The sequence below is a fragment of the Daphnia pulicaria genome, chromosome 4, assembly GCF_021234035.1.
Source record: "Daphnia pulicaria isolate SC F1-1A chromosome 4, SC_F0-13Bv2, whole genome shotgun sequence".
Taxonomy (NCBI): domain Eukaryota; kingdom Metazoa; phylum Arthropoda; class Branchiopoda; order Diplostraca; family Daphniidae; genus Daphnia; species Daphnia pulicaria.
The window spans coordinates 447846-465974 of NC_060916.1; the positions used below are offsets into that span (position 1 = coordinate 447846).

The window sequence follows — 18129 nt, forward strand, 5'->3', positions numbered from 1 at the left end:
ATAAATTACAAAACATTTTTACAATCACAATACACGAGTTTGTTCAACGTTTTTTTTTTTCATTCCAAACTAAAAAAAAAAAAAAAATAATAAAACTATTCGTTTCACAGTGGTAAAGTAGCTTAAAACGAAACCCTAGCGTCGGGTCTCCCGGGTGTACTACAGAATCACAAAATTCGTTATTAGACTCCGCCTCTTAGACTTCCGGTTTGTGCCTGGGGGCGCAAATAGGGAGTTGCTTACCTCCCCTCTCTTCGGTGACTCAACTACCAAACAAAACATTTTGGTTTCCTACCCTTTTCGTTTTGCCTCCAAATGGCCTTGGTCGACCTTGAAAATCTAGTTTCTCGTCAACCTTCGAAGCGGACAGTTCATAACTTTGCGGCTCTTGGATTCTACCCCCTCTGACCATTTGTTTTTAGCATCCTTAAATGGTAGGATATATCGCTTACCATGTAATGGCATTACGATGAGTAACAACATTGGTAGTGCGTAAACAACAATATTGTGTTAATTGCAACAATAAGATTTTATTTCGATAGAACTCAATATTAACGGTTAAATCTAATGGTGGCATGGTGCATTTGAATTAAGAAATCGATTTATCGAAATTGCGACTTGATACCCAACCTTCTTTCCCTTCCCTATGGTCGCCATTGTTCAAGGTTGCCAAGTTAAGCACAACCTTATAGTATACATGTTCTAGAAGGTTACTAACAGGTTACTATTTCTTATGTTATTCCATTTCTTTGTATTGCCGGGACAAAAACGTCTTAAATTTCGGTTCAGGTTAAACTCACGCTTTTAAAACATATTGAATGTGTAAATTTCGATTGCGTTCAGGGTAAAACTTGAATTTTGAATTATTCAGTCGCTTTCTCTAAAATGGTTGAATGGCCAAAAAATGAATTGAATATATTTGGCACCGCCCAATTTATACATCGCGTTTCTGTGGTGTTTTGAAGCGACTGGGCAAAATTTTTTAGCGGTTAATTGTGTGTTGATTACAAATTTATTTGATTGTGTTTGGCCAAGCTGACGTGTATTAATTGTTTGTTGGATGTCAGTGCATTTCCTTCGGGTTGTCTCGATACCTGTCTCGATATCAGCTTAGTTAACTTTAGCATGTACGACTGCGTCCAAAGTAGAAAAGCGTGAGTTCCAAGTGTTGAAAAAAGCTAGCAACAGTTACAAGTATGAATTTATGAACATTTTGTTTCGTAAATGACATGGTCTTATTTATTCATTCTTTCCCTGTACATTTAATGCTATTCCTATTAGACCAAAGAATAATTGCTCTTGTTATCTTTTCACAGGATGGATAAAGTACTGAACATTAACGAATCTAGTGAAAAGGATTTGGAAATTGTTGGCCTCAAGGGTAGTGTTGCTGGTGTAGACAGTGAACCTACTGCAGTGTTGAAGGAAACTGTTGACAAACCCTCTATAGATTCTGTATTTGTTGTTGAACGTGTAGTTAACGGTAGTGTATGCACAGTGAAAAGCTCAAGATCTTCGTTCACATGTGAAACAGAAGAAATTGAAAAACAACCCATCACAGCACCTTCGATTTCCAAAGACAACTTTCAAGCGAGTCAGCCTGCTAAAAGTGATGTTCAAATTGTTGAGGAAAATCCTATTGATTGTACTGACAATTTAGGTAATAGATGTCTTAAAATTTTAATTGCTACAATTGGATCTAACAAAATTATTTAAATTCTCTCTAAAATCAGATACTGATGATATTCAGATAATCACTAAAGTCGCTAAACCAAGCACTGAAATTGAAGAGTCATTATCTGATAAAGAATCTGTTTCAAAATTAAAAAAAGGTCCACCACCCGGTTTATTACCTCTCGATAAAAATTCTACATCACCAAATAGCTCTGAAGGTCGAGTACCCCGTAAAGCAGCTATTAAGTCGGCAGAGAAAATTAAAGCCATGGCTCAAATACTGAATGCTACACCCCAGTCAACTGGGAAAAAAGATGTTGGGAAGCAGTCATTCGGGGATTGCAGTGACATATTATTGCGCGATTCCCTACAAGATCATATAGTTATCGAACCAGATATAGAAATCCACACCCTTTCAGATGAATTTCAAATGGAGTTTGAAGATGCAGACCCCAAGTATATTTTATATACCTTACGCAACATGTAACATAAAATTTATTAAAAAATATTTGAATCGTTTCAGTCCCATCGGTAATAACGTCCCTGCAGTAGTCGCTGTTGATCCGATAGAAAAAATAGCGCGAGAAACTATATGTTGCTGGTCTTGCAGTATTTCTCTTTACGATAGGACGGATACCCTCTTATGGGAATCCATGGAATTTTGTTCTGAGAAATGTTTAAGTAAATAACTCCACAAATTTTTAACTAGCGAGTCACTGTCACGTAATTACGTACTTTTTTTCCCAGAAACTTACGTGAAAGTTATAGGCTCTCATTGCAATATGTGCAACTCGCAAGTGGGTGAAAATATATTGGGTAAGCTTTGCGTTCGCTTTGGCACCGTCATTCGTCAGTTTTGTACAGCCGATTGTCTGGAGAAGTTTAAAGGTAGCCACAAATTATGTACGACTTGCCAGGTCAATATGTCGGACAAGGATAAGGTAATTATTTCATTTTGTCAAACAAAATAGTTTAAATAATACTGACTTATGTTTTTTAGGTACATTGCTCTCCAGTCTGCGAAGAGCTTTCTCGGCGTCTTGTAAACAAATCCTACTTTTATGGGAGAAGGTTTTGCGCCGTTTGTAACGAATTAAAAGATGTTCAAGAAGAGGTATTTTTGAATGGGCGTAGCCACTGGTTGTGCAGTAAACCCTGTCTCAATGCATTCCGTTTTTCCAACAAGGTATGAAATTTTGGTACTACAGCTAATTTTACTGAATTAAGACTGAAATAATCTGTGAACCATTATAGGTGACTACACTTTCGTGTGAGATGTGCAGTCGTGGATTCGATGTAAATGTTACTCCACGCTTTGTGTCGAGGAACACCGACAAAGGGTTACTAACACACCACGCAACGTTGTCGTGGTACTGCAGTAGTGTCTGCTTTGCAATCCATTTGCTCAGGAAGCGAAGGATTGAACTATGTGCTCGCTGTCAAGTAAAGAAATACAATGTCGATATGATTCGCAAGCCGACAGGTGACGTGGTGGGCAAAACGAGGCAAGACAAGAATCAACTGGAGGCACAGGTTTGTCTACTGTGCAAGTTAAGAACGTTTTAATGGTTAATTGATAACTTTTTTTTGTTATTTTGTCACAGATGTTATACTTTTGCTCCATTTACTGTTTCACTCATTACCCGATTCCGATGTCCCGAGAAGCTTCTCGTAGGAAAGCGATTGAAAGTGCACCTCAGCCCGCTGCTCCTATGGCTGCTCCTTTAGCTGCTCCTTTGGCTGCTCCACTCCCAGTTCCTTCAAAGTCTTTGGTTGTTGAGTCTTCTTTACGGTGTGTCGCACCTGTACTTTTGAACCCTGTGGTACAACAAACCCCAGTAGTATCCCGTCCGATAATGGTCTACAATCTCCCGGCTGTCGCCCCAGTTACTCCATCCATCAACAGTGCTACAACCTCAGTTTCTAGTATGGTCGGCACTAATCAGATTCCTCCAGCACACACCAACACGACTATCCTTCCCATCGAGCTTCAACACAAGATTGTGTTTGTTCCACCGAAGCCTAAAGAAATGAAGAACAAATCTGTCTGGTGTCGCCCGAGTAGTTTTAATATGAATGAATCGACGATGAGTCAAAGTGAACAGTCTACTGTATGTGTAACGGAACCGCTAGATGTTCCCGAATCACCTAAAGCTACCCAATGTGAAATGGGCACATCAACTGATGAGGAAAGGTATGTTTATCGTTCTTCATTTCGTCGTTGTTCATTTTAATAATAACATGGTACAATTTTTTTAGGAAGCCACTCTACATACCTATACCCATCCCGATTCCTGTCCCGATTTACGTCCCAGTACCGATGGCCATGTACAACTTCCCATCTCCATTTCCAGTTGGTTTTCCTGTGCCGGTTGTCACCCCGTTCATATTTCCTGTTGGCTCCAATCTTTTGGCTGAAATGATGAAAGCTATCGAAGACTCAAAGAAAAAGGAAGTCGAAAACGAAATTCCTTTGGCTGATCCGCCTGCGCCGAAAGACGTCGATAGCAGCAACGAATCGAATGCAATTGACGTCACCGAATCTACCCCCATCAGCCAGCACGATCTCGTATCAGAAGATCGAGAAGACACTGACTCGATCGATGTTTCTAACGGAGTAAATTTCGAGCTAGAAATTCCATCATCTAGCATTTTAGTTCGAAATGGAAGTAGGAAACGATCGCACTCGACTTCACATTTTTCGCTGCCGGTATCCAAACGGCTAAAGGATGTCGATAGTAGCAAGAGCTCGAGTGACAGTGAAGAATCTATCAAAACATCCAGATCCGACTCTCCCAGTCTGCATGTCATAGGTATTACTTTTAAAGGCTCTTCTGTTGCTATGGCGATATTTGATTTATGTTTGAAATTAAGGTGGTTTCCAAAAAGAAGTGGGTGTCAAGGCGTGGACCGAGTGGATGAAGCGAAAAGGAAACCAAAAGCCCGCTCTTTCTAGACTTTGCGAAATGAGTGTTATGGATATTAATAGTTCCCTAATAGCTTTTGTGCAACAAATCAAGAAACCTGACGGTGAACCATACAGAGCAGACATCCTTCTCTATTTCATTTCTGGTAATTATTCCTTCATATTCAAGTTTGTTACTGGAATTTTATCATCATATTATTTGTTGACTATAGGATTGCAAGAAAGCTTATCTTTTGGGGCAGACTTCCGTAGGCAGAATTTACTGATGGATGCCGCTTTGTTACCTTTTCAAATCGAATTGGATAAGCAGCTGCAACCGTTTTACGATATCTTGTTGAAGGGGATTAATTCTGACAGCACAATGGAAGTGACGACCTGTTTGAAAGAATCTCATCTGTGGAAATGTCGCCAGTTGGGTGTTGATTCACCTATCGTTCTCGTTTTCACGATGCTCTATTTTAACACTAAATACTTTCGCTTGTACACGCCCGAACAACACCTCGAAATGTCGTTCGGTAATGTTCAAAAGGTTACGAAGAAACCTTTGTCTACGGTAGGAGTATCTAACGGCGGATCTTCGGGTAAAATTATTGCCAAAGTCTTTTCACTTCAATTCAGTAATTCAAAGACAGGAAAGGACACAGGTAAATCCTCCAGTTTTGTTGGTTAATTTGATAATCAATTTAAAATTTATACAGATGCGGATGCGACAGCCACTTTCAAACGTAAGAAACCCTTGGAGATGCCACAGAACTTTGATTGTTTGTCTCGTTGCCCTGTGAAGATTCACAATTTCTATGTATCTAAATGGTAATGCGAAGGAGTCTATTTTCTTTCCTGTTTCTTTTAAATAATTGTTTTTATTATTATTGTACAGCCCCGAGGAGAGTAAAACACGTAAAGACATGTTCTACTTGTTGCCCGATCCGTCGTGCGCACCGGAATCGCCCGTATGGTATTCATCCCAGCCAGTGCCCCGTGAAATTTTGGCACGAATGCTCCGCCGCGTGTTACTCGTTGAAGAAGTCTTGCATAACTTGTGCTCGCTTGATTAACGGTCGTGTAATACGTACATACAAGTGAGGGAAGAATCAGTATGAATGTCTATAACTTTATGTATGAGAAAATTCGATTCAAAGTAACCAAGCATGGAATTACCCTAACCAACTGAAAATGAAATGTTGAAGGAATAACAGTAAAACATTGTGCTGTCTCTTTTACACGCTCAGTCAATAATAAACATTGATTCTTTTTTTGTCAGTTTTTCGCGTTAGAGAGTTTCCGTAAATCTGGTTTTGTGTTAACGACTTTCATCACGAAACTTTGATTAAAACTTTGAAGGGTATCGTGCATAAGTGTAATTAATACCTTATCAGAACGAGAGAAATACATAAAGAAAAAAAGAATAAGGGAGGGGACATGGAAACGCACTTGCCAAATGCTTGTTAGAGTATTGTTCTGGCATAATCCCGCATTGTGTGTGTGTAGACCCATAGACGACGGCACGGACGCACGGAGCTGTTCGATTTCGAGCTTTTCTGCTTTTCTATTGCGCAGCAACGGCGGCGCTTTAAGTTTTTGCAAGTGGATTTACGAACGCACTCGTCCCCCAACTGCATGTCAATATCATCTGTCCGTTGCCGAGCTCAACGCGATTGCTGTTCTAAACAATACCCTAACCTAGCATATTTCGTTCGTTATACGTGGCAAAACTACGAGTATTTTCAACAAGGTAAAGACTTTTCCAACATTTCCCTATTTGTCTTGCGGTCTTTTTGTAAAGAATTTGATGTTTTCTAAGGAATTCTGCTTGGTTTTCAATCCACTCAAAAACTTGACAGAACAAACGCCGATATATCCCGAGATGAAAATAAGAGTGTTTTCTTGTTAAAAGTAAAAGTTGCGTGTTTTCGTTCGTTTCTTGTGAATCCGAACGTTCACGTGTTACGAAATTATTTTGCTGTGTACATCAAAATAGTTTTTCAACAGTTCCAGTTCTCACAAATATTTATGATTATTGGCTGGAAATGTTCTCATTGAATTGCTGGAAGAAGCTAACCTTTCTATGACTAAATGCCCTTTATTTTGGATTATAATTCATTAGTTTAGGATTGTTTTTTAAATTTGCATGTGAAAGATCCATCATCTAAAATTCAATATTTCTTCACTCCTAGATTTAATCATGTTCTCTGGATTTACAAATCAAATGAGCTCAATCTCTTCGTGGATTGGAGCAAAGAAAGCAGGTGGCCCATCAGAGGAGTCAAGCCCTCAAAATCCTGAAGATGAACCTGTTGTTACAGAAGCTGCTGCTACCAGCCCAGGTTCTTTCTAGATAATGGGATCACAATTAATAATGAATGACCTTTCTTATTATTTATTGAACTCACTTAAGTTACATCTGAGGCTAATGGAGGTGAACCAGAACAGCCCAAAGCAGATCTCTTTAGCAGCATGAAGAATCAAATGAGCAGTTGGTTGTCCAAGAAGGAAACCACTGATCAGCCAGAAGAAACAAAGGAGCAACTTACAGAGGAACCAGTAGTCGTCGTTGAAGACGAAACTAAAGTTGAAGAAGAGACCGGAGAAATTGAAGGAGATAAAGAAGGTTTCGGTTCGGGTAAAACTTACTTCAAGTTCAGTCATTTAAATCAATATTTAACCTTTGATGTCTTATTTCTCAAGGCTTAGAGGAGGTTTCCAATAAAGCCATGCAAGGGGCTCGTACAATCGGGAGCTTCTTTGCTTCTGCCGTGAGCAAGGCTGGTAAAACAGTGACTGAAGCTGGCGCTAAAATCAAGAAAACGGTCGAAGAAACGGTAATCCAATTTAGCAATTAATGCAAATTGAAATTTAATACTCTATCTTTTTCTCAATTCATTGTGCAGACCATCCTGAGTGAATTCAATAAAGAACAAGAGGCGTTCATTAAGAGCAAAAATAAAATGGAAGGATCCATTCCACCTTGGGTCGGTTACCCGGAAGAAGAGGCCCTAAAGGCTGAGATCTTGTCACTTTCAACTGTAAAAGATTGATTACTTTATTTTTCAAAGAGCAAATCCGTATGGCCTTTTCTTGTCGTTGCAGGATCGACGCAATTTCGTGAGAAGCCCACCTGCAGGCGTTGATTTCCAGTTCGACTATGATTCTTTCTACCCGATCGCCCTAGCAACACTCGCTGAGGATCCAAACCTGGAAACAATGCGCTTTGAACTGGTCCCCAAAATGTAATTGAATATTTTCGTTTTGACTCTTCTTATCCTTAACCAAATTACTTTGATTAATGCAGCATCAAAGAGGAGCTATTCTGGCGCAACTATTTTTACCGGGTTAGTCTTTTAAGACAGTCGACGGAGCTGTCTTCGATGACCCAAGGAGAAGGCAACAGGGACTCTGCCAACCATTCTCGTGAATCTAGCTTCGACGAAGAGGACAAAACAGGTAAAGATCTATTTTTCAAAGTGATGAAATTAGTCTTTTTAACTTTGATCCTTCGGCAGAGGGCGCCGATACGCCTGATTCTCCGATGAACGAGTTTGTTTCCGATTCATATCAAAGCAACACGCTATCCAAAGACCTGAAAGAAGTCCAGGAGGGCATCAAACGTCTGGGCACCAAGAAACCGAACGGTATTTAGGAATGTCAATAATCCTTAATTTTAAGTATCAAGGAATCATGGCTAGAATTTCCTTTTCTTTTCCTTCCTCTATGACTAATAACTAACAAAAACAGATGAAGAATGGGAAAAGGAGTTACAGGCCGAGCTTCAGGATTACGAACTCGGCAGCGAAGGATCTGGACAGACAGGTGGAGCTGACGCCGACGATATTGAAGAAATGTTGGACGCGGAAGAATCGCATGGGGATCTAAAGTAGTGCGTGTGTCATGCAGGATCGTGTACCCGTAACCCCGCATCAACCTGGACGTTCCTTGCACAGTAGTTGATGTCAATTTTTTTCTATCTTTCTCTCTCACTCTATCTCTCTATTTTTTCCGCGCGATCATTCGGTTTTTTACTCGGAAACCAAATCATCGGTGTATGCAATCCGGTTCGTATGTGTGTCTGCCCTTTCAAGGCGACCCCCCCCCTCTCCCCCGTTTTTCTTGTAGCCTCTGCCTGGAGAAAAGAACCAGTTCCTCCAAAAATTGCCCGAGCTAAAATTAGTCAAAAAATATTTCTTTTTCTTTGTGTCTAGTTTCTTCTTTTCTCAACTGCAAAGTTCAGCCATTCCCTTTTATGTGTGTGCTTTCTTTCCTGGCTTTCCGACGATAGTTAGAGGATGTTTGCACAACTGTTGTACCCATTTTTTCTCGTTTTCCAAACACACACTTCCCTGAGTAGCCACAGTGAAAACATCATCGGTCTCATATTATCGTTTATCTGCGATTACTTAGGGTTAAATTGGCACGACGTAGTAGGTCCGCAATATCAAAAGTTGAGCATTCCGTGCATTGATTATTTGGCAGGAAAAAGTTTATATTAGTTGTAAAAGAAAGAATGCATTCGTTTTTGCGTTTCTCTCGGTTGTTGTGCGTTATCGTCCTCTCCCCTTCTGAATGTTGTTGCACGTGAAAATCACCTCAATTTCCCAAAATGCTATTCGAAGACGAATTGGCAGCAAACAAAACCTTATTATGTATATAATTAAAAATTAATTGGTGTTCACACATGGCAGGATAAGAATAAGGAAAAAGAAAACCGGACTTAGAAGCGCGACCTCACAAAAATAACATCGATATAGAAAAAAAAAGAAAAAATATTTGGTCCATTTTGCAGTGTTTCCTCCCCCCCCCCCTTTTAATACCAAATTCTCATGATTGCAAAACCCCAAATTTACATGTAATCTTCTAATTAATTGTCCTCTCTCTCTCTCTTTTTCTCTCTTTTTGATTGTAACATTATTATTCTATGTGTGTTTTCTCGGTTGTTAAACGGTTCGTTTTTTATTATCCCCCCCTTTCGTCGGATATGATGTTTTCATGAATATACGGTTGTATAAGCGTTACGATTGCTTGTGGTTGATTACGTGTCGATTTTGGTCACTTGTCTACGTAGTAAGAATCCCCTCCAATTGGGATGTAACGCGCGTCTTATCCCTCGGTACGTGGTCCAATCTAATCGCAAGACAACACCCCCCGAGCTATACGTCACATGGCGGTATAAACATGTGGGAATATATGGTATCCCAACTTTTATTGAAAGGGAGAATCGGAGAGATATTCTATTTACGACACGTCATCGATATTGAGATTCCATGTGGGCATGTCAGATTACCAATTTTTATTACCTGAAAATGCATACAGGAAATGCTTGTCAACTCAATATAACAATATCAGGATTGTTTAATAGCTCACAGAAAAGAATTTGGCCGTGAATGAAAAATATGCGCATTAACAATAGAATACATAAAGTTCATGAGAATTAAATTAAAACGCGTTTTCATAGATGACCGGATAATACGAAAACTGGAATAAACGTGGAAAATTGAACGCCTGCCAGACGGCGCAATTTGATTGGTACACGACAGTCACGTGACGGCCAGAGAAAAACGTGAGTTCGTGAATGAGATGAGCAACTCTCTAGAAGATTCTACCACGATGATTTGCGCGCCACCTAACGATGAGCTCTCGGTAGCCCGGGGAATCTTCCCGGGCCTTCATATGCAACACCAGCGAGGACAACTCTACCGCTAGGTGGCAGGTCGATCGGATACCACCCACCAAGTGGCTCATCTCTCTGGCTCTAGTGTGCCAAACCGACCAATGAGAGCATTACGGGTGTTATCCACCTTCCCATTCCCTTTCCGTATAAACTTCTCCTGAGTCAAGGAGAGTCATCACGTCAGTTTGTCTCACTCGTCTGTCCTGGTCACTCATTCATCGTCTTCAACCACATTCATTTGTACAAATGAAAGCTTTAGCATTATTAATCGCCTTGATCGGCGTTGTTGCGGCCGAAGTCTTCCTCGACGAGCGATTCTCAGATGGAGGTAAGAAAAAGATTCATAAAGTTTTTCCCTTTTTTCCCGATATCCGGTTGATGGTGGAGAGGGTTACTTGTCAAGGGTAGCAGGGGAGTCTTTTTCTAGAAATTTCGTCAGCTTACAACAGGAGGCTGTGTAACACGTAAAACAAATATTCTAGCTATTTTTAACATATCTGCCATTTTCACACGCAAGCAGTTTGCATGCCAAAGCCAAATGCTTGATATCGTTGTATTGCATGAATTATTTTGACGTGGCAATATGAATTTCACTTTTAAATTTTAATGCCACTAAAAAAGAGTTTAATTACAATCAAGTTGATCAGCTGTTTTCATCGCTGCCATGCGGAATTAAAACGACGTGAACGAGAGTTTGCGGACGACAAAAAAATTTGAAGGTTAAAAATAATTAGAAAACGATCCTAACATTTTCCGATTAGTAACAAGAGAAATAGAAATTACGATAAAAGTCAAGTGAACTAGAGATAACAGTCAAAAGTTCTTCACCTTCAAACTGAAGTTGATGACGTTTAGCGTGCCACGACCTCTACCCGGCTTTTTCGATTTGTTGAGTTCATGTGTGGCATTTGGTGACGTGTACGTCTTATCTTGTTCTTTTCAGCTGCCTGGGAGAAAAGGTGGATCCAGTCGACCAACAAAGGTGAAACAGCAGGCAAATTTGTTCTCACTCACGGCAAATTCTACGGTGATGCTGAAAAAGATTTGGGTAAGGATTAATCTGGATTTTATAAATTATTTTGGATGATAGTTGATGACATGAATTGCTCTTAATAGGTATCCAGACTTCCCAAGATGCCAGGTTTTATGGCCTTTCCACTAAATTCAAGCCCTTTAGCAACAAGGATAAGCCACTAGTCCTCCAATTCACCGTCAAGCATGAACAAAACATTGACTGTGGAGGTGGCTATGTCAAGCTGTTTGACTGCAGTTTGCAGCAAGATGATATGCATGGAGACTCTCCATACCTTATCATGTTTGGTAATTTTTATTAATAGTTTGTTGATATAGTAGCTGAAATAACCCCTGAATCTTGTCACAGGCCCTGACATTTGCGGTCCCTCCAACAAGAAAGTCCATGTCATCTTCAACTACAAGGGAAAGAACCATCTCATCAAGAAAGAGATCAGACCCAAGGATGATGTTTACACTCACTTGTACACACTCATCGTTAAGCCAGATCAGACCTACGAAGTAAGTCCATTATTAATTGCTCACCTTTCACACTGTTTATTCATTGGCCTGTTTGTCTTCTTCCACAGGTTTTGATTGATAACGAGAAAGTTGAGTCTGGTGATTTGGAAAGTGACTGGGATTTCCTGCCTGCCAAGACCATCAAAGACCCCGAAGCAAAGAAACCCGAAGATTGGGATGACCGTGCCAAGATCGATGATCCTGAAGATGTCAAGCCCGCCGACTGGGATGTTCCTGAACACATTGCCGACCCCGAGGCCAAGAAGCCCGAAGATTGGGATGATGAGATGGATGGTGAATGGGAGCCTGCTATGATCGACAACCCCGCCTTCAAGGGAGAGTGGAAACCCAAGCAGATCGACAACCCCGCTTACAAAGTATGTATAACTATTTAATTATGTTGATGGAAGGCTTTGTCTTTATAAAACTTTTTTGCTTAATCGCAGGGTGTCTGGGTCCACCCAGAAATCGATAACCCCGAGTACGCCCCCGATGCCACCATTGGCAAATACGACGAGTCCTGCATTATTGGTTTCGATTTGTGGCAAGTAAAGGCTGGCACAATCTTCGACAATGTCCTCGTCACCGACGATGTTGCGGAAGCCAAAAAGGTAATAATAAAAATTAGACTTTTCATAGCTGTTTGTACAGAAAGTAATTGCAAATTTTTCATTAGATTGGTGATGAGCTGTGGACTGCTACCAGCAAAGCCGAGAAGAAGATGAAGGAAGCTCAGGAAGAGGAAGAACGGAAGAAGATGGAAGAAGAGGCCAAGTCAAAGAAAGAAGACAACGAGGATGAAGATGACGAAGATGAAGACGATGCCGAGCCCAGCAAACCTGCTGCACCGGCTGAAGAAGCCGAAGCCGACAGCGCAGACCACGATGAGTTGTAAAATGCAAAAATAACAAACACACACAAGGAAGAGCTGACAGAAAACTTAGGTTCCACCAAAAAAAAAACAATACAACAAAAAAATTTATATAATTTAATCAGCTGTTCCATCTTTATATCGGCGGTTAATAAGTTGTCACAATTCAACAGAGGTATTAAAATCTGATGCATCTCGGTTCCAATAATCTTTAAAAAAAAAAAAAAAAAGCTGAGGAATTCTAGCTCAAGACAAAAAAATAATTTTGGAACTGAAATTGAAAAAGAATTTAGACTGTTATATTGCTTCCCGTTTCTTTGTAGTCTTGTTTTTTTTTTTCTCTCTCCCCCCTCATACGGTGTTGTTTTGTAATTCGTCTATTTGAATGAAGGTTTTTTTTTTTTTTTTTCAATTTAAACCATGGCGTCACATCATCCCTCTTTTTATACAAAATGAGCTCGAGGCGCCCGTTTAATTCCTACTTTTTTTTAATACATTGCCGATTCCCCTATCTGGGGAGTGAGTATGATTGATAAAAAAAAAAACATTGATATTTGAATAATTTTAAACCATGAGTTTGTTATTTTCACCGCTAGATGGTGGAGTGTAAGCACAGGGGCGCTGATTTTAATCATTTCTTTCGACGATCTTTGGCAACCAATTGATCGACGAAGAAATGGAGCTCAAGTCATTGACCCCATGGTTCGAGTGGCAATCCTGTCAGTTATGCAATTGAAGTGCTGGCTATTCGTTGAAACAAAAAGGACAATAAACTAAAGATCAATTAATTAAAAAAAAGTCGTTTGACAACTATCACAAAGTCAGCCGTTAGTTGCGGTTGTTTAACCTCAATAAAATGTGTTTTAATTCTAAATTTTGCAGCTGTCTTTTAGAAATTGGCGAAGTGCATTCCGACATGCAGGAAGACCGACATTGGAGAAGATTGCCGGGATCATCCGACTCTTGACTTTGCTGGTAATCTAATGAATCAAATGAGTGGCGGATGTGAGAAAAAGGCGTCGTTCAAATACGGTGACTATTTTTTAATTGACTCTTGTTGTGAATTTGCACGATTTCCGGAGAGGAGAGCTCAACTTTGTTTTTTTGTATTTTTCTTTACTTTTTATCACTGTCTGGTAAGTGGTTTTATGCGTGTCCCGAATTTCTAAATTAAAGTCCCTGCGGCAACGCCGGGGGGACTAGCCGGCATTTCTAATTTGGATACTACCTACTAACGCTTTTCCTTTTTTTAAATTTTTTTGATTTAATGGACAAAACAAAAGCGGAAGGAGAGAGGAAAAAAGGAATGGACGAGCACCAAACCGCATGTCGTCCCTCGATCATTACCTCACTGGGTGTTCTCATGGTAAAAATTAAGTGTATCCCAACAAAACAATTAATTTGAATGTCTTACTAAAGTTCGAAAAAACAAAATAATTCAGCTCCATTTTTCAGCCAAGTCACTTATTTTTGAAAAAAAAAACTAACGCGGAAATCGTTGTTGGCACGAAAATGATGTTTCGGATGCCGCCAGCCAGCACAGCCAGGCCAAAAAAGAACCTGCGTTCCATATATAGTCGCAAAGTCGACTGCTGGCTCCCCTTCTTCTTCTTCTTCCCAAAGACCAAAAGTTTTATTTCTGTGGTATATATACAACACCCAGCAGCAAGCTAGCCGCCATCACAGAATGACGCATTCCAAAAGAACACATTATTTAGCCCGACTCGGAAAAGAGCGTGAAGGGAGTCCAGCCGAAGAGGGATAGACACGAGCTGTTGGAAGAGGGGGGAACTGCTATAGCGAAGGGGGGTCAAGGTTAAAAATCTTTACTATGCATATAATCACGTAAGAAACTTTTGCTATCCCTCCCCTCCTTCTTCTTCCTCTTATATTCTGGATGTTTGGCGTATGGGCTGGGCTCCCCTCCGGTTTCCCAGCACATCGGTTCCTTTTTGTGTTGTTACTGACACACTCCCAGGGCAACAGCCAACAGCACGAATGGAAGAAACAAAACAGGACACGAAGCAAGTTCAGCAACTCAGTCTATCACGCGCATGCGTCGACACAAGTCCCCCCGGTTCATTGGTCTGGTGTGGACAAGGAAAAAGAAAAAAAAACAGGAATAAAAATCTGTATAGCTGACTAATCATTTCGACTGTGAATGTGCCCTGCAGTACTGCTCTCGACATCATTTCTCGTCTTGTCCAGTGTCCACCACCGTTGCAACAACATGTAACGTAAAAATTGAAAGGTGCCAATCGAAATTTTCTCTGTGAAAGTGTTGAAACATTTTAGAACGTCGTGTGTGTGTGTATACTGTTGATCCCTGTCACACGTGGATCGATATTCGGGACCAACGTTGTCAATTACATGTTATTTAGTGTTGTTTCCTAGTTTGTTTATATAGAAAAATGTGGCCGAGAAGCAGTGAATTGATTTACTTGTTGGTGATTTCTTATGTGATCTGCAGTGCTAACGCCGAAAGAAAAACACGACCGGATTCGTCCAATTCCATTGGAGATGGTTCAGCAGCAGCAGCAGCTGAAGAGGAAAAGTCAGACGTTTTCAATCACGAGCTTTTACTTCCTGATGACTCTGCTGCTGGGAGTCGCGGTAATCGATCTGAAGATGAGGCCAGCGGCGATCAGGATTTGTTTCAACTGGATCGTCTCAATAACAACTCGACAGTCGATGGCATCAATGCCACCCAGCAGCAGCCAGCAGACTACGATTGGAGTGCCGTTTGGCCTTACTTTAACACCGGTTGCCTGGAATGGCTGCCCATCAATCACATCTATTTCCAGCTGGCCAACAGTTTCCTCTTCCTGTCTTACCTGGCGCCGGCCGGACTTTATGGGCTCATCTACCTGCGAATGATGTTGGCCATAGGCTCGGCCTTCTTCGCCATCTGGGGATGGTTCATCCTCTGCGCATTCGACACTTTCCTCTGGAACGCCTTTTTTCTACTCATCAACGTTGTTCACGTTATTTACCTGCTGTGCTCCTTGAAACCCCCCAAATTCGACAAACAAGTCGAAGAGGTAAATTATCAATTTTCTAAAATTTTTCCAGTCGATTAATACCAAGCTATGTTGCGTGATTGTAATAATAATCGGCTACTAGAGCTGTTGAATCGATCGGATCATTTTAAAAAAGATTATAAAAGTTTCACGTTCTGCACGGCACATACGCATCCATCAAACTGTCGATCGATCACATTTCTTTTCATTTCTTCTCTCTTTTTTTAAAAAAATATAGCATTCTCAATGGATAATGGTGATTATTCACATCTCGTAACATGTAACGTAATGACGAAAACTAATGTAAATTTCAATTTGGTGATTTTTATTATTACAGGTGTACAAAACCATTTTTCAGCCTCTGAAAGTGTCGAAACAGCAATTCCAAAAAGTAGTCAACTGCATGAAACTTATCAAGCCATTGAAGAGAGGCGAACATTTCGCCGTTGAGAAAGTCACAAGAGTGGAAACCCTTTCACTGTTGCTGTCCGGAAGGTATTTGAAATAAATTGAGGATAATATTACGTTACATAGATAATGTGTTATCATAATTTTTTATTTTTCAACAGCATGTTGGTCATTGAAAATGGGAAAACACTTCACGTCCTTCACCCAATGCAATTCCTGGACTCGCCCGAATGGTTCGGTGTCTCATCTGACGATTTCTTCCAAGTAAATTATATTTAAATTTCACCGTGGATAGATAGAAGAGCAACAGAGGAAACGGACGTTATCATTTGATATTGTGGGGTTTTATGTAGGTTAGCATCCGAGCTTGTGAGGAATCGCGTGTCTTATTATGGCATCGCGATAAATTGAAATTGATCCTGCTCACCGATCCTTTCCTGCAAGCCGTTTTCGATCACATTCTTGGCCGAGATGTTGTTCGTAAACTCACTCAGGCAAGAACCAGACAGCATTTAATTAACTATAAATGGGGGGGCAAAAGTAATTAATCTGATATTTGACACAGATGAAGGAGAAGATTGCCAGTCCCACTAGTGGTGGCGGAAGCCCATTCAGATCCAGCAACCTCGTCAATAATGGATCGTTCATCGAAAATGAGAAATCTTTAACTCTTCCAGCCGGCAGTTCTAAAAATTCTAGTGAGTTTTACAAAACAATAATTGGCCTATTTCAATTCCGATTTCTTTGCACTATTTCAGAGTGTGTTAAACATACAAATTTATTTCTGATTTAAACGCATAAGTTATTATATAGAAAAACTAATCAGTTGCCTTGATGACTAAAATGTGAGTGGGTCTAATAATTTTTGCCCGTTTTTATCATTTCTTCTTCTCTTTTCTTTTCTCTTTTTTTTTTTAAATTCTGACACAACAACAACGAAAGTGCATGAGCATGGGCTGAAGGTAGTACCGCCGGAGCAAATGTCGCTTTTAGACGAAAGTGTTCAAAGCAAAAAGATGAGAAACAAAAGCGGATCAACTTCTCCGGCGCTAAACACTCGTAAATTCATTGGCAGCCCAGCCAGCATCAACAGCCCGACTGGTCGTTACGACTACTCCATTGTGCAGCATCTAGACAGCACTGATATTTAATAAGTATTGACTTATTATTACTTTTTTCTTTCAAACATATTTACAATTGAGTTAACATTTTCTCTTGATTTTTTTCACACGAGTGATGCCTGGAATGAACCAATTTTTAAATTTTTATAAGAGCGATAATTGTACCGATCGTTAATTACCAAAGAAATGTTCGTTAATTTGTATTTTTCATTTAAAAATTGATAATAGGTACTCCTTGCTTTGTCAGGCGAACCGATCTAATGTACTGCCGAAGATTCTCCAGTTCAACTGTCGACACTTACATTTCTTAATTGCGTAGATCTTTGGTTTTTATTATTTAATTTCAGCAATGTTTTTACGCATATTACATAGTATGAATAATAAGTTGCGCTTAATTCGAGTGAAGCAGCACAGAGGAAACAGCACAACTACAAAACCCGGTTGCCAATTCAATAATATACAACTGAAAAAGGAAGATGCTACCTTGATTTAATTGAAATTAAAAAAAAACTGGTGGCATTTTAATTGATGATATTTTATTTCGTGTATCGTGACTAATAAACAATGAATTCAAATATGATACAAATAATTTTCGCGCCTTTCTTTGAATTATCAATTATTCGTGCAAATAAAATTGCTGCCGATAAAAGTTCTTTTGTTTTCAGCCCAATTCACTGTTCAGAATTCAGAAGAACTTTTTTTTTATTTGACAGTAAGATTGTTGTCAACTGTAAGAAACTAAGAACTAAGAATGTTACATAATACCGCATAACACCAGAACACGGGCTGGCAGCCGAGCATAAGCCCTGAGGTACCCTCTTGTGACTTGTGAGTGTAATGCACTACAAGGAGAACCCCAATTAAAATTCATGAGCTGAACTTATTGATAGAAACTATGGAAGATTTCTGAAATT

General features: G+C 40.0%; 5 protein-coding genes across 9 annotated transcripts in view; all 5 read left to right on the forward strand.

The window, feature by feature from the left end:
- Positions 1-18129, forward strand: part of LOC124336550 — a 53976-nt gene that overhangs the window by 18072 nt on the left and 17775 nt on the right. The gene's annotated exons all lie outside the window — the stretch shown is intronic.
- LOC124336036 (zinc finger MYM-type protein 4-like) lies at positions 334-5860 on the forward strand. 2 transcript variants are annotated; one of them, XM_046789613.1, is made up of 13 exons: positions 334-434; positions 1317-1660; positions 1734-2130; positions 2198-2355; positions 2422-2615; positions 2675-2860; positions 2929-3207; positions 3279-3868; positions 3934-4487; positions 4549-4746; positions 4813-5244; positions 5299-5410; positions 5478-5860. In XM_046789613.1, exons 2-13 carry the CDS (start codon positions 1318-1320, stop codon positions 5653-5655), a joined length of 3621 nt encoding a protein of 1206 aa, XP_046645569.1. In that variant the 5' UTR covers positions 334-434; position 1317; the 3' UTR covers positions 5656-5860. The 2 variants fall into 2 exon arrangements, with proteins under 2 accessions (XP_046645569.1, XP_046645568.1); XM_046789612.1 differs by lacking the exon at positions 334-434 and adding an exon at positions 903-1194.
- On the forward strand, positions 6097-9606 carry LOC124336227 (synapse-associated protein of 47 kDa-like). 3 transcript variants are annotated; one of them, XM_046789945.1, is made up of 9 exons: positions 6097-6332; positions 6775-6924; positions 6996-7220; positions 7286-7419; positions 7489-7623; positions 7688-7827; positions 7890-8041; positions 8101-8229; positions 8333-9606. In XM_046789945.1, the coding sequence occupies exons 1-9, from the start codon at positions 6218-6220 to the stop codon at positions 8473-8475; spliced, it is 1323 nt and encodes a 440-aa protein (XP_046645901.1). In that variant the 5' UTR covers positions 6097-6217; the 3' UTR covers positions 8476-9606. The 3 variants fall into 3 exon arrangements, with proteins under 3 accessions (XP_046645901.1, XP_046645903.1, XP_046645902.1); XM_046789947.1 differs by having other exon boundaries at positions 8101-8237; positions 8333-8398; XM_046789946.1 differs by lacking the exon at positions 6097-6332 and adding an exon at positions 6470-6493.
- LOC124336260 (calreticulin-like) lies at positions 10442-12787 on the forward strand. The gene is made up of 7 exons (XM_046789998.1): positions 10442-10590; positions 11206-11310; positions 11379-11582; positions 11644-11795; positions 11864-12172; positions 12242-12406; positions 12472-12787. Exons 1-7 carry the CDS (start codon positions 10509-10511, stop codon positions 12688-12690), a joined length of 1236 nt encoding a protein of 411 aa, XP_046645954.1. The 5' UTR covers positions 10442-10508; the 3' UTR covers positions 12691-12787.
- On the forward strand, positions 13635-17809 carry LOC124336196 (blood vessel epicardial substance-like). 2 transcript variants are annotated; one of them, XM_046789903.1, is made up of 9 exons: positions 13635-13802; positions 13950-14032; positions 15137-15707; positions 16024-16181; positions 16256-16358; positions 16448-16588; positions 16660-16792; positions 17037-17248; positions 17444-17809. In XM_046789903.1, the coding sequence occupies exons 1-8, from the start codon at positions 13650-13652 to the stop codon at positions 17243-17245; spliced, it is 1551 nt and encodes a 516-aa protein (XP_046645859.1). In that variant the 5' UTR covers positions 13635-13649; the 3' UTR covers positions 17246-17248; positions 17444-17809. The 2 variants fall into 2 exon arrangements, with proteins under 2 accessions (XP_046645859.1, XP_046645860.1); XM_046789904.1 differs by lacking the exon at positions 17444-17809 and having other exon boundaries at positions 16660-16858; positions 16897-17114.

Bases quoted from the DNA above. Each gene is read 5' to 3' on its own strand.
- LOC124336036 (XM_046789613.1), top strand. From the start codon at position 1,318: ATGGATAAAGTACTGAACATTAACGAATCTAGTGAAAAGGATTTGGAA. The intron at 2,131-2,197 runs GTATATTTTATA...GAATCGTTTCAG, and splicing joins TTTGAAGATGCAGACCCCAA to TCCCATCGGTAATAACGTCC. The intron at 5,411-5,477 runs GTAATGCGAAGG...ATTATTGTACAG, and splicing joins AATTTCTATGTATCTAAATG to CCCCGAGGAGAGTAAAACAC.
- LOC124336227 (XM_046789945.1), top strand. From the start codon at position 6,218: ATGTCAATATCATCTGTCCGTTGCCGAGCTCAACGCGATTGCTGTTCT. The intron at 6,925-6,995 runs GTTCTTTCTAGA...AACTCACTTAAG, and splicing joins AGCTGCTGCTACCAGCCCAG to TTACATCTGAGGCTAATGGA. The intron at 8,230-8,332 runs GTATTTAGGAAT...TAACAAAAACAG, and splicing joins GGGCACCAAGAAACCGAACG to ATGAAGAATGGGAAAAGGAG.
- LOC124336260 (XM_046789998.1), top strand. From the start codon at position 10,509: ATGAAAGCTTTAGCATTATTAATCGCCTTGATCGGCGTTGTTGCGGCC. The intron at 11,311-11,378 runs GTAAGGATTAAT...TGCTCTTAATAG, and splicing joins TGATGCTGAAAAAGATTTGG to GTATCCAGACTTCCCAAGAT. The intron at 11,583-11,643 runs GTAATTTTTATT...ATCTTGTCACAG, and splicing joins TCCATACCTTATCATGTTTG to GCCCTGACATTTGCGGTCCC.
- LOC124336196 (XM_046789903.1), top strand. From the start codon at position 13,650: ATGAATCAAATGAGTGGCGGATGTGAGAAAAAGGCGTCGTTCAAATAC. The intron at 14,033-15,136 runs GTAAAAATTAAG...TGTGATCTGCAG, and splicing joins CCTCACTGGGTGTTCTCATG to TGCTAACGCCGAAAGAAAAA. The intron at 16,793-17,036 runs GTGAGTTTTACA...CAACAACGAAAG, and splicing joins CGGCAGTTCTAAAAATTCTA to TGCATGAGCATGGGCTGAAG.